Source organism: Desmodus rotundus, chromosome 2 (assembly GCF_022682495.2).
Source record: "Desmodus rotundus isolate HL8 chromosome 2, HLdesRot8A.1, whole genome shotgun sequence".
NCBI lineage: Eukaryota > Metazoa > Chordata > Mammalia > Chiroptera > Phyllostomidae > Desmodus > Desmodus rotundus.
In genome coordinates this window covers 115,573,439-115,598,862 of record NC_071388.1, presented here as the reverse complement: position 1 = coordinate 115,598,862, position 25,424 = coordinate 115,573,439, and the positions used below count along the sequence as shown (strand labels likewise).

The following is a 25,424-nucleotide window of genomic DNA, read 5'->3' as shown; positions in this document are numbered from 1 at the left end:
CATCTGTGTACTCAAGTTGCTTTGATTCTGGTAAGACGCTGATCCCCTTGCCCTGGCTTCTACATGGTGAGGCTGACATTATGGAACAGAAAACTACCATTTCAAAGATGTTTTCCAGACAAAACTCATTCTAGAAAGGCTCCATTCATTCAAATATATTCTGAGCACATACTGTAACTAGGTGCTGGGTGTATACAAGATTTAGAACCACATGAACCAAAAGAATGCTGAATTCTCAAAATCAATCAATTTTAAATATGCTTCTAAAATCAGGACATGGTGTGGGACTTGGCTAGATGCCTGGGAGGGGCCCCAACATACAATCTGGACAAGATCTCCAACCACCGATCCAATAACCATACATTCTTTGAGTCAAATTATCACAACAAAGTATGTAGCGCAAACCAAAATGTTAACTGAAAAAGCGAAGAAAAGAAAAAGAGTCTAACTCACCGGGACTGTGGCAATCCTTTTTTACCCAGATCTGCCCTCACCCGTTCTCCTACGTGTCTGTAGATTTCCACGAGGCTGTTTATTGCCGCATCTCGAACCTGGATGTAAAAGAAGAGATCTTACAGCTACTCTGTGTCACCCCACAGCACTTCCTGCTGGGGCACAAGAGCCTATACACCACCCCAAGTTTATCACCAATTTACCGATGCAACTGTGAATATAGTCCTTTCTAGACATTTGACTAGATGAAGCCATGTTTAACGGTTTTTACTCTGTAGGTACAATTCCAAGGAGTAGAAAAAAACTTAGGTCCCATCCCTATATTCAAGTCCATATCCCTTTGCTTTTTTCATTCTTTAAGATGATGTCAGTAAACTAGAATTTTCAGGGCATCTTTCCAAATTAGAAAGCACTACAAATAAATGATTACACTAAAAATAAAACACCATGTAACGTATTCTGGATTTAGGTCAAACACTTAGTGAACAAGAAAAAATGGGTAGTATAGGCTACACAGAGCCTTGTATTCAATAAGAGGCTGATAAAAATATTAAAAATTAAAAGTGGGGGAAAAAAGAGCTCATAGTCCTAAAAGGGAAATGGGAAAGAGTCCATAAATTCTACATTTAATACGGAACAAGATGTAATAAAAAAACATTTTATAAAAACTACAAAGGGTTTGTACAGTTTAAGGGAAGAAGCACAGCACAGTATACCAAGAAACATTTTACGGAAGAGGAAGGAAACACTTAAAAGGTGCTGCTTACAAGGACTGCACTTTACCAGGTAAAGATGGAGTGAGACAGGTTCCAAACAAGGCACAGCCTGTACAAAGGCCTGAAAGCAGGTGTGAAGGGCATGTGCTTCAGGAAGAGCAAGTAAGCAGCCTGGCGAAACAAGTACAAACTAAGGAAGCAGCAATAAATAAGGCTCAAGAGATTGAATGGATTTTTTTTTTAAACTTGGGGAAATTTGAATATGGGCTGTATAGCACATTGTCACTGTAGCAATGTTGAATTTCTTGAATGTGAAAATGGCATTGTTATGCAAGAAAATACGCTTGTTCTTAGGAGATAAACGCTGAAGCATCTAGAGAGTAAAAATATCATGTTTGTAAGATACTTTCAAACGGTTCAGAAAGAAAGTGTATCTCTGCCTACCCTCAAACTCACCACAGAAAGGAACCCGAACATTTCAGGCCATTAGGACTGCAAAAGACAAGAGCCCCATATGTTAAACACGACCTGCTAGGCCCGAGTTGAATGCTTTACAGATCTGAGGTCTTCAAATCTATGACCTTCCTCACAGGGCCACTGCGGACTGTGACACAGAGGAGGGCATGGAGGCTGGAGAGGCTAGCCACCTGTGGGGCCCACAGCAGGTAAATAGCAGAATGGGGAGGAGACTTCCACCTCTGAATGAAGATGCCCACATCCTTTTCACTTTAGAACTGGGTGTCAAAGTAAGAACCTAAAACTCAAGGAAGGGCTTCATCTCCAGGGAAAGGGAGGGCACCTGTAAATTGGTGGGAAGCCAAATCTACCCCGTCCTCTGAGAACAGCAGCACAGCCCCACAGCCAGCCTGCCTTGGAGAGCAGGTGCCACAGACCCGCCCAGACTCAACAGGGGTTAGGTGCCCCGCAATGCCACCTGAGGCCTGCAGCCCCACCTCCCCACATCTCAGGTTTCAGTCAAGCCCTCAACAGAGGCTTTCCTTCCCCCCTACTGAGCACTATCCAGCTGCAGAGAACACTGAGATCAACAGTACTCAGACATTTTAAGATGTTTTTAGGCTGTGAAGATGTGTCAAACTCACCTAGAAAAGGGATTTCCTTAAGTGAAACAACAAATCAATGTTTCTCTCTCCCCTCCCCTTCCTCTCCTCTTAAAAAAAAAAAAATCAATTAAAAATTTTTAAAAAAGAAAAGGGACTTCCTATGTGTATGATGTCTGAGATGGCAAGCTGCCTTTGTTGAGCCACTGCCCCTGTCCTCCTTGTCAACAAACACAGGCCTGCTCCGCAATCTCCACTAAAGGAAGGAAGCCCTGTCCTCAGATCAGGAAGAAACCATCACACAATCCTAGACCCTTCCCAGCTATTGGGTAACACAGGGGCAAGGGATGTCATTCTCAACAATGAAACATGGTGGGGGGGGGGAGGGGGGAATCTACAGAAAACTTCAGAAAAATGCTTCTTCCCCCTTACAAAGAGAAATGTAGGAAGCTAAAAAAAACCTGAGATATTTAGGAAAAAGCGAACACTGACTGCGTATTTGATGATAAGAATTACTCATTCTTGACTAATGGGGAATAATAGTGTTAAAGTTATGTTTTTGAAGAAACAGAGTCCTCATCTTTCAGAGTGTTTAAGAATTAAATGAAATGATATCTAAGATTTGCTTCAAAATATTGGGATAGGGGAGGGAAAACAGATGCAACTAAACCGGCCTTGTCTTATTAGTTGTTGAAGTTCAACGACAGACACAAGGTTATACACTGCCATTCTCTCCACTTCTAGGTAAGTTTGAACCTTTCAGCATGGAAAAGTAAGAGAGAGGAACACAGGAAGCACCAGGCTTTCATCTACTAGGCCTGCCAAACATGCATGCCCCTGGGCTGTCCCTCTGGGGAAAGCTGCAAAGGACAAAGCCCAAGGACTGAAATGGCCAAGACCCTAAGTTTCGTGGGAAATCACTGTTCCACTAATAAACTCTAGAGTCCCCTCCCTCTTCATACAGGGTGATACATTCTCCCCCTGCTCTAGCAATTTTGAGTTGAGATTTCATTTACTTGGAGCCAAAAGCATCCTAAGCACACATTCCTTATATCTATCTGTGGGCCACTCTGAGAAGCTTCTGAGGGGCTTCCCGGGCTCTGAGTCACTCTGCACTCAGAACAATATACAAACGAACTGGCGTCCTCTAAGGCGGGAGTGTCCGCAGAGTTCCCATTCAGTGTCAGCCGCCTTCTTCAGAGCCGGGGCAAACTCTCCACAGCGGAAGACTGACTACAACGTCAGGTAACACAGTGCAGGGGCAGCACTGCTAAGATACAACTGTCCTCTCTAGTCTGAGACATAAACAGCTAAGAAAGGCAAGGCACTCAAACAGCTGTGGGGTGTTGACTCAATCTTAAAACTGCTGGAATGCAGTCCTGGAACAGTAATGAGCAAGTTATAGTCCCGACTCTCAAGGGCCAGAGACTAGCAGGAAAAACTAATGAGAAGCACTGGGAAGTTTCCTGGCAGGAGGGGTCCTGGGAGATGTGGACTGTGAGTTTGTGCCTGCATACATATATGTGCAGATAAAACACTACGAAGGCAGATGTGAATACACAATTATCTTCAGAATACTCAGTCTGGAATACTCTGGCTACATCTGTCTCCTACAGGCTGCTGACAGCTGCCCGTACAGCACCAACCTCATTTTACCCCCAATGTTCATCTCTCACAGGCCCAGTGTGACTACTCATATGACCTGTGTGGCCAAAGTAAGCAACTGCATTGGAAACAAGTAAGTGTGACTAGGTAGGCTGGCTTTTCTGCTCCACTAACGGACATCGTGTGGCAGCAATGATAACCTCAAAGTGTGACCTCTAGAAAGGACTTTTTTCTACAGAAAACAAAAACGGAGGGTTAACACCAAAAAGGGGAGAGGGGCAATTTAGAGTTTTTAAATAATTTTTATTTTCTAAAAAGATTTTTATTTTTTAGAGAGAGGGGAAGGGAGAGAGAAAAGAGAAGAACAGAAAGACCAGTGTGTGAGAGAAACATCAATCTGTTGCATGACCCCAACCAGGAAACCTGGCCCACAATCCAGGAATGTGCCCTGACTGGGAATCGAACTAGCAACCTTTCCGTTTGCAGGCCGGCGCTCAACCTACTGAGCCATGCCAGCCTAGGAAAACAGTTTTAGGGTTTTTTTTCCCAACTAATATTGAACATAAAATATGCTTCTGTAAATAAAAATATTTAGAAATTATATTTCCAATGTCATATATTTAAGGCTAGATAAGAGAACACATGCAAAGAAGTGGGTACCAGCAGGGGAGACCCGAGGAGGCAGCTGGGACAGTGAGCCTGCTACAGACAGAAAGAAAAGCAGCCAAGAGAGCAGCAGAGAGAAGGTGCAAAAATGTAACTGAGATTAAGGGAAAAGATGAAATGAAGAGAAAAGGATAAGACAATAAATGGGAGGTGTCCCAAGAGCTGGTGAAAGCAGGAAGGCACTTAACAATTATAAACCAGGATTTTTAATGAAGACCTGTTTACATATATTTCTTTGGTAAATTTTTGATCCTATTTTGAGCCCCTTTATCTAATGAAGTGTTTTTCTTAATGTCATACAAATGACTCAGTGATAAGCAGAACGGAATGAGGCAAGAGAACTGGCACACTTCTGGAGCCCGGACCTGGAAGCCTTCGTGAGCTACCTGCTAACCAGGCACATATTGCCAACTCCTCTCCCACCCTTCATGCTGAGGAAGTGGTACTTTCTTTGCAGGCTTTTGGGGTTTTGGTTTTAATTTAGGTAAAATTTACATAAAATATCTACAGTGCTTCAGAAAAATTCCAAGGTCCTTTCCAATCAATCTCCCTCACCCCACAGCCAATTACTGTTTGACTTCAGTCAGCATTGATCACTCGTCCCTACGCCCACCCTCTTTTGGCTGCAGAGATGGTAGCCAAAGTAATATTATCTCGGACGCTGGTCTGGATGACATCATGTTATAGGCTAATTAAGTCTCAGCCCACACAGAGAAGAGGGCAGAGTGGTCACCACATTTACCAATGATTTCTTATAAATGCTAATTATCTAGAGACTTCCAGCCAAGTTGGAGGCATAGGTAGACGCACTGTGCCTCCTCACACACCCAAAAGAAGGATAACAGCAAATATCAAAACAAAAAACAGAACTGACAGAACATCAAACTGTATGGAAGTCCAACAACCAAGGAGTTAAAAAAGAAACATTCATTCAGACCAGTAGGAGGGGTGGAGATGGGCAGCCAGGTGGAGAGGACTCACAGCAAGGCAGCGGCTGGATGATGGGATGAGACAGTGGCTTGCAGACTGGGGAGTCCCACATTCGCATGCAGATAAACCAGGAGGAACTACTGGGGAGCAAGACAGACCACACAACCCAGGGTTCCACCAGGGGGAAATAAAGCCTCAAACCTCTGACTGAAAACACCTGTGGGGGTTGAGGCAGCAGCAGGACAAACTCCCAGCTTCACAGGAGAGTTTGCTGGAGACCCGCTGGGTCCTAGAATGCAGACAAACCCAACCAGCACCAGAAGGGCCCAATTTGATGGTGGGAAGTGGGGGAAGTAACTGAAAACCAGCAGAGAACGGAGTAAGTGGCATTGTTCCCTCTTGGACTCCTCCCCCACATACAGTGTCACAAGGCAGTGACCCACGTTACCCGCCTTGGTAAACACCTAAGGCTCTGCCCCTTACTACATAACAGGCACTGAGATTAAAAAAAAAAAAAAAAAAAAGGTCCAAATAAAAGAACAGATGAAAGCTCCAGAAAAAATACAACGAAGCAACAAAGATAGCCAACCTATCAGATACACAGTTCAAAACACTAGTAATCAGGATGCTCCAGGAACTCACTGGGTACTTCAACAGCATAAAAAAGACCCAGGCAGCAATGAAGGGTGTAGTATGCGAAATAAAGAAAAATCTACAGGGAACCAACAGTGACGGGAAGGAAACCGGGACTCAAATCAACGGTTTGACCATTAGGAAGGAATAAACATCCAACCAGAACATAATGAAGGAACAAGAATTCAAAACAATGAGGAGAGGCTTAGAAAGCTCCAGGACATCTTTAAATGTTCCAATATCCGAATCATAGGGGTACCAGGAGGAAAAGAGAAAGAGCAAGAAATTGAAAACTTATTTGAACAGTGAAGAACTTCCCTAATCTGGCAAAGGAAATAGATGTCCAGGAAGCTCAGAGAGTCCCAAAGAAGTTGGACCCAAGGAAGCACACACCAAGGCACATCATAATTATATTACCTAAGATTAAAGATAAGGAGAGAATCTTAAAAAGAGCAAAAGAAAAGAAGTCAGTTTCCTACAAAGGAGTTCCCATTAGACTATCAGCTGATTTCTCAGAAGAAACCTTGTAGGCAAGAAGGGGCTGGAAAGAAGTATTCCAAGTCATGAAAGGCAAGGACCTACATCCAAGATTACTGTATTCAGCAAAGCTATCATTTATAATAGAAGAGCAGATAAAGTGCTTCCCAGATAAGGTCAAGTTAAAGGAGTTCATCATCATCAAGCCCTTATTATATGAAGTGTTAAAGGGACTTATCTAAGAAAAAGAAGATCAAAAATATGAACAGTAAAATGACAACGAACTCACAGCTATTAACAACCAAATGTAAAACAAAAACAAACTAAGCAAACAACTAGAACAGGAACAGAACCACAGAAATGGAGATCACATGGAGGGTTATCAACAGGGGAGTGGGAGGGGAGAGAGGAGGAAAAGGTACAGAGATTAAGTAGCATAAATGGTAGGGAGAAAATAGACAGGAGGAGAGTAAGAATAGTGTAGGAAATGTAGAAGGTAAAGAACTTATATGAATGACCCATGGACATGAACTAAAGGGAGGGAATGTAGGTGGGAGGGAGTGTACATGGCGGAGGGGAATAAAAGGGGGAAAATGGGACAACTGAAGAAGCATAATCAATAAAATATCTTTTAAAAAATTTTTTAAATGCTAATTACCTTAAACAATAATCAAGAGTTCTATAAAGATGTATAAAGTCCCACCAACCTATCAGATGCACACAGAACACCAAATGCATCTCAACTGTCTATAACCAATGATTATTCCTTCTCCTTAAATCACACTCACCTGGCTGTTTGGATCTCCAAGTAAATTACATATGTGTGGCACAATCTTGCTTAGTGTCAAAGTATGTGCTCCAGAGCTGAAAACAAAAGGAGTGTTTTATTGTTCATGAGAACAGAGAAAAGAAAGAAGCTACTCTGCCCACACTCATCTCTTCCTCTCCATCCCCAAGGCCCTATTGCTACCCTACACCCAGGACCTCCCCTTATCTTCCCAATCTCTTTCCCATCTGGTCCCAAAATAAATGTGCTGCAATGTCCCTTTTGCAGAGTTCAAAACCATTAGTGCTTCTCACTAACACATCCTCTCCGTGGCACTCAGTCTCTCCAGTTTGGCTCTAAACCTTCAAGGCCAAGTGAGAGCCTCAGCCTTTCCCAGTCTTTCTTACCTCCCATACAGCTGTCCCTGCATTACTGTTTTGTCATGTAATGGTTCCTATTTTGCCCAGCTCGGCATACTCAACTAAACTGGGAGTCCCTCAACTCTCCATCTGTGCTCAGCTTGATGCTACCACTGACACTCAGGTAATAAGAGCTGAATGAAAAGACTGGGATAAAATGGCTGCAGAGGATTTCAACTACACACTGCCCTGCTGGAGAACATTTGTTTACGACAGTGCACCATCATTAACGCTGTCCCAATGTCCTTTGTGAATACACCTGTCTCTGGTAATCTGGTTGCTTCCTAAGGATACATTCTTAGAAGTGAAACTACTGTGATCAAAGGCTAGGAACATTGTTAAAAGCTTTCAATACATATGGCCACATTTAATGGCACTGAAAAGGCTAACATGTAAGGAGGGAAAAAATTTACATTGTAATATAAATGTTATAGCCCCAATTTTGTTTTTAAAAATAATCTAACTTCACAAGCTGTAATAAAAAGTACCACAGTTAACAGTGCTTATCTGAAGGTACTAGAATTTTAGGTAATCATTATTTTCTTCTTTATGTAAGTTTTCCATAACATATACAATATTACTTTCACAATCAGAAAAAGTGATTTGTAATTTTTAATTTTACAAAGCCTCTTCTACAAATAAACACATGAAAAATGTTCAGCATCAACAGTGATTAGAGAAATGCAAATTCAGATCACAATGAAACATCACTACACACATCCTAATGGCTAAATTAACGCCAGCGATAACATTCAGTGCTAGGAGGATATGAAAAACCTGATTCATTCACACATTGCTGATGGAATGTAAGATGGTATAGACCACTCAGGAAAACAGGTTGGCAGTTTCTTTTAAAACTAAAAATGAACTTACCAAATGAACAGCAATTACACTGACCCAAGAGAAATAAATGCTGAGGGTGAAACAGAAACTTGTACGTGTATGTGTTCATAGCAGCTTTATTTTTAACAGCCACAAATTGTAAATGATTCCAAGGTCCTTCAACATATAAATACTTAAACAAATTGTGATACTTCTATGCCATGGAATTCTACTCAGCAATAAGAAGAAATGAACTACTACTTTAGCAACCACATGTATGCAACCTCAAGGGGAGTATGTGGAGTGGAAAAAGTCAGTCTCAAAGGGTTACACTGTATGTGATTCCATTTACGAGGGAGGACCCAAAAAGAAACTGGAATTATCTTCTGGAGGGTGGGCCCCTTGTAGTACAGGCTTCCCCCACTAGCTAAACCTTCTAGGAACCCATCTGTATCAGTTTACCACCAGCTGGTGCTGTCGTGAGAGGCTGTGTTCAGCTTCAGTGAATATCTTTTGAAGACTCAACATGCTTGCCCATCTCATGACGGGTGATTTATGAGCACATCTGCCCACACCACGCTGTGTTCGACTGTTTTTTAACCGGAAACAGCATGACTCCACGTCCCACCCTCCCTATTCATCTGATCCCTCCAGAGCAACTTTCTTTTTGTTTCCCAGGATGAAAAAAGTCAAAGAACCTTCTTGCCCATATGGAAGAGGTCTAACAAAAAACAGCAGAAGCACTAAAAGGCATCAAAACTGACACGTTCAAAAACTGTTCTGAACAGTGGAAAAAAATGTCTCGATAGGTGTATCGCATCAAATGGAGAGTACTTTGAAGGTGACTGAAGTTTAAACATCTAAGAATAAATACACAATTTTTAATTAATAAATTCCAGGGATATTTTTGGGGGGAAGTGCCCCGGCCCCAGAAATAACATTCTTGAAATAAAGTCACAGAGATGGAGACCAGACCAGCAGTTGCCAGTGGTTAGGGACTGAGTACGAAGGGAAAGTGCGAGGGAGCCTGGGGTGCTGCACAGATTTGTACCTTGACAGTGGTACAGTTACCTGGAGCTCCACATGTGACAGAACTGTGCAGAAATGCACACATGTGTGTGACTGGAGGAATCGGAATAAGCTGTGTGGACTGTATCAATATCAATTTCCTGGTGGTGTCATTGCATAGGTAAGATAACACGGGGGGGCAGGGGACGGTGGGTGAGAGGGGTGGCAAAGCACCTCCCAGTACATTTGTCTGCAACTTCCCGAAATCTATAGTTATTTCTAAATAAAAAGTTAAAAATATAAAAGTTCATCCAAGGAAACCCTCAGGCCCCACCCAGACTTACGCATTAAGTGTGGCAACAAGGCAGACACACGTGCCTTCCCGAGTCCTGAAATTCTTGTGCTTGAAGCCTCCCAGCATTCGGTCCCACACATACTGCAGACAGCAAACAGTAGGTGAAAAGAGAAGAGGAAGAGCCTTCTGCGTTATTTTGTTTAATACGGGGCCACATCAGTCCCAGCTGCTACCATCCCATTACGTTATCTCAATGACATATTGAAAAATGGTGACTTATATTTTTAATCAAGTTAAGTTTTTTCAAAACACTTCCCTTAATATAATTGCATTTAATTCTCCAACTACCCTAAAAGGAGGTATAGTTGTCCCCATTTGATAGGTGGAAAAGGGAGGCCAAAAAAGCTTGGTGACTTCAAAGATCACATACTCATATTGCTTTCGGCCTGGAACAGCTGTCTGCACCCTGTCCACAAATCCAACATCTGCTCATCTTTTTAGGTCAGTCTAGTTTTTACCATCCCTGGGAAAAATTTTTTTGATACGCCCCCACCCCCAAACAATGGGCAGTTGGACCCTGGAAGACAGGGCCGTGTCCCTCAGTCCGTCTGTGCCAGCAGCCTCAGCTCACTAGCAGAGAGAGAGAAATGCTCCAAGCCAGGACTCCTAACATCCCAGGCATCACAACTGCTCTTTTCAGAGAAACACAGAATCAATTACATAACTGAGCTTGAGTCTATGGATTAAACCAAGCACTCAAAACTTATGTTAACTTTAAAACTTTAACTCATGTTAAATTCACCAATTTATTCAAAATACATCCTTTGCTATTTATTATTTATTTAAATTATCAGGAGGGGGAAGCCGAATAAAAGCTATGAAAACTTTCATCTGAAATGCATCAGATTAGAAGAAATAAAGCCTTTCTATACGAAGTGACCCAACTGATGTTAGGGGAATACACACACGCCAGCTGGCCACAGAACGCCTCGCTGGCCCTACCTGGGGACTAGCAGCTTGATCCATGATCTTTAGCAGCAGAGTCTGGTCTTGCTCCCTCACGGAGTCTTTAGCATCTCCCAGTCTGTCTATTAAACTTGGCAGCACTGGAAATCAAAATCAAAACTGATCAAATGAATAGCTGTTGGGGTGGAGGGATGTGGTTACCAACTATTGATATTTCAATTAACTGGGAGGACAAACTCCTGGCCTAAATGAGGCCCACCATCTAAAACCACCACTCCTTACAGTACTACTCTCTTTGTTAAAGCCCGTGGAAACTACTTTAAGAATCAGCCAAATCCTTCTTTGCGTGGGCATACTATTTGTCATCTTCTTTACCACACCCTCCTCCAGCCAGCTCCCAATATATTTTTATGCTGGTGAAATATTACACTGATGTCAATAGAGTTTCTTCGCAAGAAACAGTCAACACAAAAGGAAATTTAGGTACACAAGCGAAAAGGGGTCCAGCCTCTCTGCGTGGGGGGACAGAAAGAACAGGCACTTATGGCTCCATCTACCTTCTGTCCACACTGTGTTCTAATTTGGCACAGCACGCACACGCTCATCAGAGTCCCCCCTTCCACTCCTGCTGCACACGGTGGGGGACCGGGCAGCGCAAGTGCCTGCCTGAGCTCAACTTCTTTTCGGAGTCTATGAACCTTTCTTTCACCAGAGGCATTTCTGAACAATTCAGCCAACTTAGGAGTAAAGTGGAACACTACTAAAATGCTGAATTTCTAAAAATACGGGAGATTTTTGTTTGTAGATGGACAGTTAGTACCAGAATGGGAAAAGAGTTCTGGAGCACACTAACCAGAAAGTTAACAGAAAATAACAAACACACATATACCCACTGAAACGGAGGCACCTATAAGGAAACGCTCGCACACACAGGTCTGCTGAGTGCTCCTGCTGTCATTGTAAAACCACAGCTCGAGAAGTTAGAGACGAGCAAGTCATCTCTAAATCTATGAAACCTGTGGTTATTTTTATTTCATTTCACTGACATATCACTTTCTCTTCAAACTAAGAAAGTGAGCATTCACTACAGAGTTGTAACGACATTTACAATCAAAGTGGTAACAGGGCTGGCGGGGTTAGAGCGTCGTCCCCAAACCCAAAGGGGCGGGTCCCATCCTGGTCAGGGCACACACGAGAAATCAACCAGTGAATGAACGAATACGTGGAACAACAAATCAACGCTTGTTCTTTTCTCTAGGAACCAATAAGATTTTTTTAAAAAGTGAAAACAGTAACACCAACAATAATCATCTAAAAAAATACAACTGCAGGGGATTTGCAGGACTTCTCAATGAGGGAATGTCTCTCAAAAGGGAAGGTTCGGGGACAAACACGACCTGGGCAGCACTAAAATGTGACAGCTAATCTGCACAAGAAATAGAAGAATTATCAGTAACACTTTGTATTAGAACGCAAAGGTCAGAAGCGGCAGCCAACCGAGAAGCACCGCGCGGAGAAGCCCAGGGACGCAGCGAGGCAGCGAGGCCGAGTGTCTGGGGTGAGCAGGGGCGGGAGGACGGGGCGCGGCAGCCCCAGCACGTGGGACGGGAGGAAGGGGCCGGGCGTTGGTAGGCAGGGGAGAGGACTAAAGGGGCAGCAAGGGTGATGGCTGGGAGGGTTGGGCACAGCTGACTGGAGGATTTGGGGAGACTGAGGGAAAACTGGAGGCAGGAGGGTGAAGAATAAGGGGACCCGCTCCACACTTGCCCACAGCTTACCTGTGCCGATCTGCGCCTTGAACCGATCCTGCAGCCGGGTAACGAGCGCAGACAGGATGTCCATCCCCAGAAGAACCACCTGCAATGAGTGGGAAACACCAGGACCCTGTTAGCGGCCGGCACCGAGCCCAGGGCGCTCCCCCGGCAGCTCCCGGAGGCCCCCCTACTTCTCGCTCGGGCGCCGTCCCAGAGCCCACAGAGCGCGTGCCGACTGGCAAGACTAAATTGCTTAGCAAGAGGAAAGCTGCTCCTACACAAAGGGAGTTTACGATTTTAGTGGAAATGGTCAATGACTAAAAACGAAATAAAAAACCGCCACAGCCTGGCCATATCCCCGGAGCTAGCCAGCTTCAGAATATGGAGAATAAGGCGCAGCCCCGCCCCTGCTGGCCCTGCCCCTGTGAGGAGCGCATATGCAAATTGTCTCGCGGCTGGAGCGTGGCCTTCTGGGTAAAACACAGGGGCCGCTTCGCTACCCTTAGAAGCCTCAGAAAACAAGGAGTCTGTGTTTAGCTTCTGGGACCTGTGTGGTCAGCTTAAGTACACCAGCTAAAGAGCGACTAGGCTGGGATTTGAAAATCAATCACCACAACCCTACCAGGTATTGGCCAATCCTGCTTGCAGCGCACGCACACACCCTATTAACCATCCTTTTCTTGGGGTTGCGTTACTGCCCAATGAACGTCTAGTGAGGACAGTACTGCTAACACCTTAACAACACACTCGCATCAACTAAAGCTTCGCTTTATTTTGGTGCAATTTTTGGAAAAAGAGGAAAAAGGAGCCTTTTCCACGACTACAGAGTTAAAAAACAGTAAAAAAAAGAGATTAAGTTTTTAGTTCATAGCTAGTTGCAACAGTGTGGCGAGCCACTAGATGGTGCATCTTAACTTGTTTTTCACTTGCTCCTCATTATAGTTATCCTGGTTACATGCTAATAACATGATTAAAACTACTCATCCATTATGGAAAAATCCCATTAGCCATCAGGAAAAATGAGAATACAGATTTCTCTCTCAGTAGGAAGCAGTTTCCAAGTAGGAAGCAGTTTCACATCGCGTAATTTTATTATATTAAATGTGATTCAAAAATAGAGCTGGAACACAGTCCAGATTTCATATACAACTAATGAACAAGACTCAGGCAACAATAATTATCCAAACGTTAGTTACATCAGGCAATGAGTGGTAATTATGATTCCTTGCATCTGCCTACCTGTGTTTTGCAACTAGTATTAAATGCAAAAACTACAGGCTTTTCCATTCAACTTTTAATCCACTGCTTCAAAATTGAAGGAATCAAAATTTACCCAATAACCACCTTAATACATAAACTGCTTGCAAGACACTGGCGACTTGATGATACTGAAGGAAATAATTTGTTTTTATAAAGAGAACATTGGTTTTTAAACAGTTTTTAAAAGTATAAAAGTACATATGGTATAAAACACTTTAAAATAATGACTTTACTCATGAGCTACAGATTAAGTATCACATTTTGATAGTGAGTCCCTCAACATTACTTCAGACAGGTGATAAAGGTTAATATCAATGGTCACAAATTATGTTGATAGTATGTATGCTGGACATGTGAATAAAATGGCACTTTGCATCAGGGACTGTCCTCAAGACCCATAAGCCTGGTCTAATCTTAAGAAAAGCATGACATTCAAATAGAGGAACATCCTACAAAATACCACACCAGTACTACTTAAAACCATCAAAGTTATCAAAAGCAAGGGAAATCATAAATTGTCACAGCCAAGAGGAGTCCAGGGAGACATGCAATGTATCATTGCCCTATAACAAATAAAGGACCTTAGATAAAAACTAAGGAAACCTAAATAAACTGGACTTAGTTAAATAATAATGCATCAATATTGTTTTATTTTTTGTAACAAACCACGCTAATGTTACATGTCAATAATTTGGGGAGACTCGTGTGGGGTACATGGAGACTCCATACTACTTTCATAATTTTTCCGTAAATCTGAAACTGTTACAAAAATTAAAGTTTATTTTTTTAAAAAAGAGCAACCTATCCATTAATTGCATTAGCTTTTCCCTGATGAAATTCTACGCATCGGATGATTGCATTACTTGGGGATGAAGGGTTGTTATTCATTATAGAAACATTAATACTGCTGCCTTCTTATCTCACCATATTTCTTCACAATTCATTCAATACTAAGATGTAAAAGGACTACTACTGTATTTTCAGATATGACAGTCCAAGTCAGAACCTACCTGTGGAGTTTGGGGGAACACAGACTTTAAGCTCATCCAGGATGAATGGAGGTTCACTTGGTAGGTCTGACCAGAATAGGCCTAGCTAAATCATAAACAATAAAAACCAAAAAGTCTTGCCCAGATAGACCTGGAGAGTCCAGAGACTCTCCACGAAGACTGAGTTGGCAGAAACAGTACACAGCCCCAAGCACCCTCACAGCGCAATACCCAACTGGGCTTTGGAAGGAAGCCGAGGGATTTGTACATAGTTATCTAGTTCACCCTCTGTCACAGTCCCAGTGGGCAAGACAGCAAATCATCACCTATCAATGTTTACCTTCATAGTTCAGGCCCTTCTATGTTTCCAATTCCCTATCAAAGAAGGGGATAGATAAATGAATAAAGTAATTGCTGAGAAGACCACTCTTAATTATTAGCTGTGAAGCCTCTCTGTGCCTCAGTTTTCTCACCTGTAAAATGGGGAAAACTTTTTAACAGGTGCCTCACTACTTCACGGGTCATTGTGTACACGTGAAGTGCCTAAGATAGTGTTTGATTCATGGTATGAGCTAAACTACCCACATGTCTGCTATTATCACTGCCATTAGGATGGGTAATAGGTACTAATCAGCGGTCCCACGGAGGCCTACGATTCCTGAGGACAAGGGGCTGGGCTGGCAGAGAAGGCTTCCCAGAAAGGATTACACTGCCTGAAACAGAGTTTTAAAAACTGGCCTCACACCAAAGGAAACAAAGACCTTCAAGCAGAGAGAAGAGTCTGTGCAAAAGTAAGAAGAGAAAACTGCCAGGGAGGACCAGAGGTGGAACAGAGTGAGGTGGGGAGGTCACATGGGAGGCAGCTCCTGAAGGCCCTCAGATATCTCTTGAAGATAGTGGGGAAACTACTGAAGAGCAGTCAGGGGAAAGGGGGAGTGACAGAGGAGCTGGAGCTTTTAGACAGGGCACTGCAACCACCATGAGGAAGATAGCCTAAGCAGAAGAGGACAGAGGCAGGGAGGGGCTCAGGCTCATACTCAACACTTACTGCCTTTAGTTTTCATTAAGCCATTAACTGTGCAATACTGTTGAGCACCTGCTCCATTATTCCACTTAATTTTCTTTTTTTTTTCAAATTTATTGATTGATTTTAGAGAGAGAGGACCAGGGAGAATAACATCTATTTGTTGTTCCACTTATCTGTGCATTCACTGGTTGATTCTTCTTATCTGTCCTGACTAGGGATCAAACCCTTGACCTTGGCATATCAGGACAAAAGGCTAACCAAGGGTGTTACCTGGCCAGGGCCCCACTTGATTTTCTGATTTAAAGCTTGTTTCCCCAGATAAACATTCCTTGAATGGAAGGAATACTATGACTCATAGTCCATCAAAATTTTCATGCACAATACTGGGTACACAGTAAGTGATCAATAAACTCCTATTGTTATTGACTAGTAATGAATTAATCTGGAACAGGTGAGTTCTCAAGGTCCAATGCAGTTCCTTTATCCAACAACTTTAAAAACTAGGTGATAATGGCTAAGTAACGCAAACCAATCCTCACATGAAAAACAACTAAAAATGCTGGATGTAACATATAAGGACATCTGCTTGGAAACATCAGAGAACTAAGAAGGTACAAAAGAATTACCAGGCTATAAAACACAAGAAAACTAAAATTCATAGAGGTAAGCCTACAGCAAATGGTCCACCGTTGCCCTAGGGCCATTTATACCCTGAGAAAGGAAAAACAAGACATGGAGAATTATTTTGATCATCACTTGGGTCCAGGAGAACAAAGGGTGGATTCCAAAGCCCTCGAAGACTGTTGGCCCAGATAACCCCCTCAACTGGGGCCGGAACTCCAAGTGGTTCTATCATACAAGAATGAACAGGAAATAAAACAGCCTTCAGATGGTCCACTGATCAGTTTCCAGGAATCTAGGTGGCTGAGAAAAATGGTATCAGATGGAACTGGTCTTTGATTGCTGGTGCCCTAAAGCCTGTGGCAGATAAAAACACAAATGATTTCTGGATGGAGAGATCATTCTACTCTAGTACCCAATTTACTGTTATAAACGATTTTCAAATACAATGTCTACAACACAACCAAAGATAACCAGGCACAACCATAAATAAACCAGGACAACTATAAATAAAAACTAGCAGAAACAAAGATCCACATGAAATATGCATATGAGAATAATGCATAATTATTCTAATTAGAAAGACATTAAAATAACAATTCTTAGTATGTTTAAGAAGATAAAACACATGAGTAAATTTGGAGGATAGAAATGACAACTTTTGAAAAGTGACTTACATTTTTAAAAGAACCAAATAACACAATACCCCAAACAAGTACTGAATAAATGGATTTAAAACCACACTGGATATAGATGAAAAAAGAATTAAACAGGACTTCCAGACGAGATGGAGGCATTGGTAGATACATTCCTCGCACAACCAAAAGAAGGACAACAACAAATTTAAAAACAAAAAACCAGAACTGCCAGAAAACCAAATAGTATGGAAAACTGAATAGTATTCAGTCTGAATACTAATACTGAAGTCCAAAGAGTTAAAGAAGAAACATTGATCCAGACCAGGAGGAGACGTGGAGACAGGCAGCCAGGGTGGAGAGGATTGGAGGCAAGGCGTGGCTGGAGGACCAGAGTGAGCAAGGGGGCAGCTAGCAGACCGGGTGGTCCCACATTTGCGTGCGGATAAACCAGGAGGAAAAACTGGGGAGTGAGACAGACCACACACAACCCAGGATTCCAGAGAGGTGAAATAAACCCTCAAAATCTCTTACTGAAAAAACCTATGGGGGTTGAGGTGGCAGGAGAAACTCCCAACCTCACAAGAGAGTTTCTTGGAGAGACCCATGGGGTCCTAGAACATAGACAAACCCACCTACCCAGGAATCAGCACCAGAAGGGCCCAATTTGCTTGTGGGTAGTGGAGGAAGTGATGAAAGCTGGCAAGAGCTGAGTGAGCAGCACTGTTCCCTCTCGGAACCCTCCCCCACAGACACAGCTACAACAGAGACGTGGTAGCACTGCCCTGGTGAATACCTAAGGCTCCACCCTTTACAATGTAACAGGTGCACCAGAGACCAAAAAAAAAACAAAAAAAAAAACGGCCCTAATGAAAGAACAGATCAAAGCTCCAGAAAAAATACAACTAGGTGACAAAGAGATAGCCAACCTATCAGATGCACAGTTCAAAACACTGGAAATCAGGATGCTCATACAAATGGTTAAGTATGGTCGCAAAGTAGAGGAAAAAGTGAAGGCTATGAAAAATCAAATAAAGGAAAATGTATAAGGAACCAAGAGTGAAGGGAAGGAAACTGGGACTCAAATCAACAGTTTGGACCACAAGGAAGAAATAAACTTTCAACTGGGAACAGAATGAAGAAACAAGAATTCAAAACAATGAGAGGCTCCAGGACAACTTTGAATGTTCCAAAATCCAAATCATAGGGGTGCCAGAAGAAGAGGAAGGGCAAGACACTGAAAAATTATTTGAACAAATAATGAAGGAAAACTTCCCCAATCTGGTGAAGGAAATAGACTTCCAGGAAGTCCAGGAAGCTCAGAGAGTCCCAAAGAAGTTGGACCCAAGGAGATACACATCAAGGCACATCATAATTACATTACCCAAAATTAAAGTTAAGGAGAGAATCTTAAAAGCAGCAAGAGAAAAGGAGTTACTTACCTACAAAGGAGTTCCTATAAAACTATCAGCTGATTTCTCAAAACAAACTATTCAGGCAAGAAGGGGCTGGAGAGAAGTATTCCAAGTCATGAAAGGCTAGGACCTACATCCAAGATGACTCTATCCAGCAAAGCTATCATTCAGAATAGAAGGGCAGATAAAGTGCTTCTCAGATAAGGTCAAGCTAAAGGAATTCATCATCACCAAGCCCTTATTATAGGAAATGTTAAAGGGACTTACCTAAGAAAATGAAGATCAAAAATATGAACAGTAAAATGACAACAAACTCATAGCTATTAACAACCAAACCTTAAAAAAAAAAAAAAAAAACTAAGTAAACAACTAGAGCAGGAACAGAATCACAGAAATGGGAATCACATGAAGGGTTATCAGTGGGGGAGTGGGATGGGGAGAGAAGGTGAAAAGGTACAGAGAATAAGAAGCATAAATGCTAGGTAGGAAATAGACAGGGGGAGGTTAAGAATAGTATGGGAAATGAAGAACACAAAGAGCTTATATGTATGACCCACAGACATGAACTAAGGTAGGGGAATGATGGGAGGAGGCGTACAGGGCAGAAGAGAATAAAGGGGAGAAAAAAGTGGGACAATTGTAATAGTATAATCAGTAAAATACATTTTTTAAAAAAGAATTAAACAGGAGACAAAGTCTGCCGAAAAAAATTAGAATGAAGCAGAGAGGCAAAAGGATGGAACATTCAAAACAGTAAGTAAGAAGACAAAGGATAGAGAAGAACAAGCGTAAGTTTCAATGGAGTTTGAATAGGTCAGCCACAGTATGTAAAAAGCAATAGCTCATACCCATTTGGATCACTATTATCAAAAAAAAAGAAAGAAAGAAAGAGATTAACAACTGTTGATGAGGATGTGGAGAAATCTGGACTCCTGTGCTTTGCTGGTAAGGATGTAAAATATAAAATAGTGCAGCTACTGTGGAAATTGGTATGGTGGCTCCTGAAAAAATTAAATACACAATCACCATACAATCCAGCAATTCCACTTCTGGGTATATACCCGAATGAAGTGAAAGCCAGAATTCCAACAGATAACCTAGTAGCATTATTCGCAACAGCCAAAAGGTGGAAACAACCCAAGTATCAAAACAAGAATCATACCCAATGATGAAATGCTGAAAACTTTCATTTGATATGGGAAATGATACAAAAATGTCCACTCTACAGTTTCCTTTCAAAATTGTTTCTGAGGTCCTAGGCTAATGCTTTATGGCCAGAAAAACAAATTTTAACACTCACAAAGAAGGAATACAATGTATTATTAATGGAAAACATAATTACAAGTAGAAAACCCGGAAGATCTATAGATGTATTATAAAATTAGTAAGTGCGTTTCACAGGACTAAAGCATACAAAAAACAATCAAGGAATACAAAGCAGAAAATGAAAATGAATGAATCAAAGCCCCACTCAGTAATACAGATAAATCTCACAATAATGAGTGAAAAGGCCAGATACAAAGTATATACACATTTGTATGAAGTTCAGTATGTGAAAGAAAAGGGGCCACATATTAACCTGACAAGCTCAGGGGAGGCCTTGGAAGAAGCCTTACAAACTCAGAGCCCTAAAGTAACCACAAAGGATGGTATAAAATTAAAACTTAACTAAAAGCAGTTCATGGCAGTTCATGGGTGGTCAAGTACTAAGCCAGCATTTTTCCCTAACAAAGGTCAGTCTTTACAGTAACTGAGCCTGTCTATTGTTTTTTGACATCTATGATAACATACCTTTGGAATATTAAGGAAACTTCCCTTTTTCTCAAACCCCATGGCACAAGCTGAGACCACAAATCCCCTCACTGTTAATTGTTATTGTTGACTTGTTAACTATCCCCTGCCCACCTATGTAAAAGAAGTATGTGTCTATCATTTTACCTTTAATCCAATCCCAGAGGTTTCCCTGTTTTGCTTTCTCCTGCCTCCCTAATCTATCACCAATCTACTCCCTGTAGCCCCTTTGGGCTCCTCCTCCAAGTCTAAGGTGTACAACAAATAAGGTGCTAAACTGTCGTTCTCTGGAGCATTTCTCAGGGCGTCGAGAGACTGCCTCCCAGCAACTGTCGTCCAAAAATTCTCTACAGGTTTGAATGTTTCTTACATTGACAAATAGCAGAAAAACGTACAGCAAAACATAACCAATAAAGCACATATTTAGATGACCTAAGTAAAAAGAAGAGCAAGAAAGTGATTACCATAAAAATGAAGACAGTGGTAACTTGGGGAAGTGCTGGAAATACTCTAGGCAATTAAATAGCTATTTAGCTTTATAACAACTCATTAAACTGTGCCTTCGAATTTCATGCACTTTCTATATATATAGTTCAAGGTGTTTTGTTTTTAAGTTTAAAAACTAGATAAGTGAGAGTGAGCCTGGGCCGCTGTAAGCCTGTGATGAACCTTGTTGCCTAACTCTCCAAACCACTAGTAAAAGCACCAAAATGGAACCCACTGTAGTTCTCTTTCTAGCACGATGTCTGCTCGCTGATCAAAGAAATACTAAATCCTTTCCCCCAAAAAAATGTCCATTCGGAACAGGCTAGATGGAGGAACTGGTCATTCCTTAATCTCAGAGCGGACTGGCAGGAGTGTAGAAGAACAAGGGGGTTCTACGGAAAGCAATCTCACAGGGCGATCTGATTATACATTCCTAACTGGGCAGGTAGGTCATGGTGAGTAGTCACACACAGGCATATAACTTCTCTATTAACAGCTTATCTTCTTATCCTTCTTCAAGCAAGCCCTGTCCATTGTTTCTGTGGCTCTAGGTTAACCCACCTTTGACATAAGTGTAACCGTCCTGAAGAGAGCACATTATCTAGTTATACAACAATTCCTGTAATCCAATCCCCATCTTGCTTTCTCCCACCTCCATGTAATCTTCCTTATGTTTCCTCCTTAATTCCCAATGCATAAAAGAACTGCAAAACTATTATTCTCCAGAGGATTTGAGATCTTGCTCCCCAGCATTTGTCACCAGTTTTGGCTCAAAAAAACTCATAGAAATTCTCTATAGGTTTGAACGTTTCTAAACTCAACAAGAGTAAAAATAGTATTTCACACTCACGTTGTAGTTTATTGTTTTTAAGGCACTTTTGGGTGAATCTGAGTCATCTCACAATAACCTGAGATGTAGACTACACATCTCAGAGCAAAAGCACTATGTTACAAAACCTCACGTGTAGTCTTCTTCATGTCTTTTTAGCTAGCTAAAGACCTTAAGCAAATCACAACACTTCTCGGCCAATACCAGGCAACCTCTAGCAGAGGTCCCCAACCTCCAGGCCCAGGACCGGTACCCCTGTCTGGGTATGTTAGGAACTGGGGCTGTGCAGGAGGTGAGCTTGAGAATGTAATGTGCTTGAATCATCCTGAAACCATCCCTCCACCCCAGTTTTTCCAGCCTGTGGAAAAACTGTATTCCACGAAACCTGTCCCTGGTGACGAAAAGGTTGAAGACCACTGCTCAAAAAGTCATCCTCAGCTCTAAACTTCTCTCTTAATGAGTACAGAAGGTATAAGTGATAGAGATCTGATCAGATCACTGGGAAGGATTAGAGAGCAACCACAGAAGGAGGTTGCCCGGGGCAAAGGTAAACGGTGTAGGTAGGACAGGATTGGCTAAAAAGCCGATTGCCTCCAGAGCGCATGGAATTATGGGCAAAAAGACTTGAAATAAAAGAAGCACTCTCAGGCTCTCTTCTTCCTCGAGGATGCCTAGATGATCCTGCTGCAGCTACCTGTGATTCCCAACTGGCGGTATTTTTGATGGGAAGAAACTCCAGGCACAGCCTAGGGCTGGGCTGGCCTGGCCTGGCCTGGCAGTGGGTGGCAGGGTTATTCTTCTTCGGGTGATCTACAGGGGACAATCTCTGCGGCAGAAGCCTGCCATTCTTCCAAAATTGTGTAGCTTTTGTATCTTACGTTGTTTTAGTTTGTAAACTAATCCTATAGAAATAAGATAAAACGGGGGGGGGGGGGGGGAAATGCTAGGAGAACTCAGGTGTTATGAGTTTAGCCTTAGTTGACAGGCTCAAGTGATTAAAGCTGTAAGTAGAGTTCAGCCTTGATTGATAGGGTTAAGTGCCTAACTCATATAGAAAGCTATTATTTCAAAATTTCGAAGGTTTTGAATAAAGACTCCTTTCCTTTACCACCAAACCTTTGTCTCTGGAATTTTGCCCAGAGGGTGGCTGCAGGCAGCAGGACCCCAGTTGCTGTCCTATAACACAAGGGCTTTGTAAATAAAGATTTGGGGTGGAATCCCAGCTACCACTCCTGCTCGCCAGCTGAGCTTCAAATGCTTTATCAGTCAAATTGCAACAGTAACACACTTACCTTAGGGAACACCATGAGGGTTAAGAGCGTTAACAAAATGCCTGGAATATAGCAGGTACTCGGTAAATGCCTGTTTACTTAACCACTTAAGTAAACAGGCCACTTAAAAAAAAATGGCTTACTGAGAAAGAGAGACAATCAGAGTGGGCATAAATCCAAAGTAAGGTCACCCCAAACCCCATTACCTGGCAGTATAACCCTGTCAGTATTTTGATGACTGTCCCTCAAGACATCTCTGCATGCCCACTGTGCATAGGAATTTTACACAGACAGGTTCTTTTTACATATATATGCACATACATACACATAGTCATATATACATATATATGTTTTTTTCACTCAATATGCCATGGAAATCTTCCGAAATCAATAAATATAGATCTATATCCCCATTTTCAGTGACCGTGATATCCTACTGAATCTAGGTATCAAAAGGACTGATCCTATCCTCCACACTCCTCCTGACATTCAGGTTTGGTTAGAACTTTTCTTATTTTAAACAATACTGTGATGGGTACACACTTCCTCACAGGGGCTATTATCTCCTTGAGAGGACAACTGCTGGGTCAAAAAGAATACACCATGTGCACTACATTAGCACTATTTTTACCATAATGCAGTGGGTGCCCTATGGAACTGCATGCTGCTGCTGAGTTCTACATTTCGGGTTGTGCTAAAAGACTAAGGTGCAAACCTACAACCAAGATAACTCTACCCTGCAAAGCTATCGTTTAGAATCAAAGGACAGACAGGGAGCTACGCAGACAAGAAACAGCTAAAGGAGTTCATCACCACCAATAATCACAACCAGTATTATATGAAATGTTAAGAGAATCTTCTTTAAGAAAGAGATCAAAAATATTAATACAATGGCAATAAATATATATCTACCAAAAATTGAATCTAAAAAAGAAAATAAAGTCACAAGCAGAACAGAAACAAAATCATAGATACAGAGAACGTTTTGAGGGTTGACAGACAGAAGGAGGGTTGGGAGAATGTGCAGAAGTGAAGGGATTAAGAAGTACAAACTGGTTGTTACACAATAGTCATGGAGATGTAAAGCACAGTATAGAGAAAACAGTAATAGTCTAATAACTATATATGGTGTCAGATAAATGTAAGATTTATTGGGATGATCACTTAGTAAGTTATGAAATGTCTAATCACTGTGCTGTACACCTGAAACTAATGTAATAATTATGTCCACTGTGCCCTGGCTGGTGTGGCTCAGTGGACTGAGCTCCGGCCTGCAAACCAAAGGGTCACTGGTTGGATTCCCAGTCAGGGCACATGCCTGGGTTGTAGGCCAGGTCCCCAACAAGGAGCACATGAGAGGCAATCGCACACTGATGTTTCTCTCCCACTCTTTCTCCCTCCTGTTCCCTCTCTAAAATAAATAAATAAAATCTTAAAAAATAAAAAATTATGTCAACTGTAATTGAAAATTAAAAATGATAAAAGAAAAAATAAAAATTAGAAAAAAGACTAAATTGCAACCTTATTCAACAAGGAGGAAATTAATTATCATTCAACACTATATTCACTTTCAATTCTAAGAACAAGAGCACAGCACAGACACCAAAAAATGTGTGATAAAGGCAGTAACTTTGAGTATTCACATGTGGGATGGGAGAATTCTTCAAGCAGCCTCAACCCAGAGTGGGCGTGGCCCCGAAGTGGGCCTGCGGCAGCAGGTCAGGGCACTCTGCACCGCGGTGCTTCCTGGAAGCAGAGACTGACACGGGGTTCTTATCCAACATTCGCCCAAATGTATCCTTCAAAGTAGTCACCAAATGAGTTCTGGGATCCTCATTCCAATACCACCACTGGGCAACCTGCTTTTTAAATCCCTCTTCTGATATGGCCTCCAGATACAGTTTATGAGGCACAAAAGTCTGTAAAAATATAAATAATATTAGATTAATGGGACTAACACAGTTACAGGCTTGTTACCTGTTGTCGCCCATATCAAAAGATTTTACTGTTAAAAAGAACTTGGGATCATCATACCATCAAACCACCTCATTTTACACATGAGCAGCAATATAGGCCAAGCGAGGCTCGGAGGCAAGGTTTGAATACAGTGGGGAGCAGTTTAGTAACCTTTGCTTGAAGAGCTAGACCCAGCAACCTAAGTAAGTGTTCACCAACAGACAACTGCGTGCATACACACACACACACACACACACACACAATGGAATACTACTCAGGCATAAAAGAGAATGAAATCTTGCCATCGACAATAACATGAATGGACCTAGAGGGTATTATGGTAAGTGAGGTAAGTCAGAGAGAGAGACACGAACCCTATCATTTCACTTATTTGTGGAAGCTAAATAAAACAAATGAACAAACAAAACTGAAATAAACTCAGATGCAAAGAACAAACTGATGGTTTCCAGATGGGAGGGAGGTTGAGAGGATGAATGACAAGGTAAGGGGATGAAGGAGTACACATTGCCGGTTACAGAAACAGTCACAGGGATGTGAAGTGCAGCATAGGGAGTA

General features: G+C 42.0%; 1 protein-coding gene and 1 non-coding gene across 23 annotated transcripts in view; one reads left to right on the top strand and one right to left on the bottom strand.

Annotated features, from left to right (window-relative positions):
• The window catches only part of CLASP1 (cytoplasmic linker associated protein 1), a 259,814-nt gene that overhangs the window by 156,220 nt on the left and 78,170 nt on the right, over positions 1–25,424 (bottom strand). For all 22 annotated transcript variants that reach the window (XM_053918559.2, XM_045203086.3, XM_045203089.3 and 19 more), the window contains 5 exons: positions 12,593–12,671; positions 10,851–10,954; positions 9,898–9,989; positions 7,327–7,402; positions 454–551 (listed from right to left, as the gene is read on the bottom strand). In XM_053918559.2, the coding sequence (XP_053774534.1) occupies positions 454–551; positions 7,327–7,402; positions 9,898–9,989; positions 10,851–10,954; positions 12,593–12,671 (449 nt within the window). The remainder of the gene's footprint in view (positions 1–453; positions 552–7,326; positions 7,403–9,897; positions 9,990–10,850; positions 10,955–12,592; positions 12,672–25,424) is intronic.
• LOC112313219 (U4atac minor spliceosomal RNA) lies at positions 13,237–13,362 on the top strand. The gene has a single exon (XR_002975680.1). It is a non-coding gene; the product is annotated as a U4atac minor spliceosomal RNA (small nuclear RNA).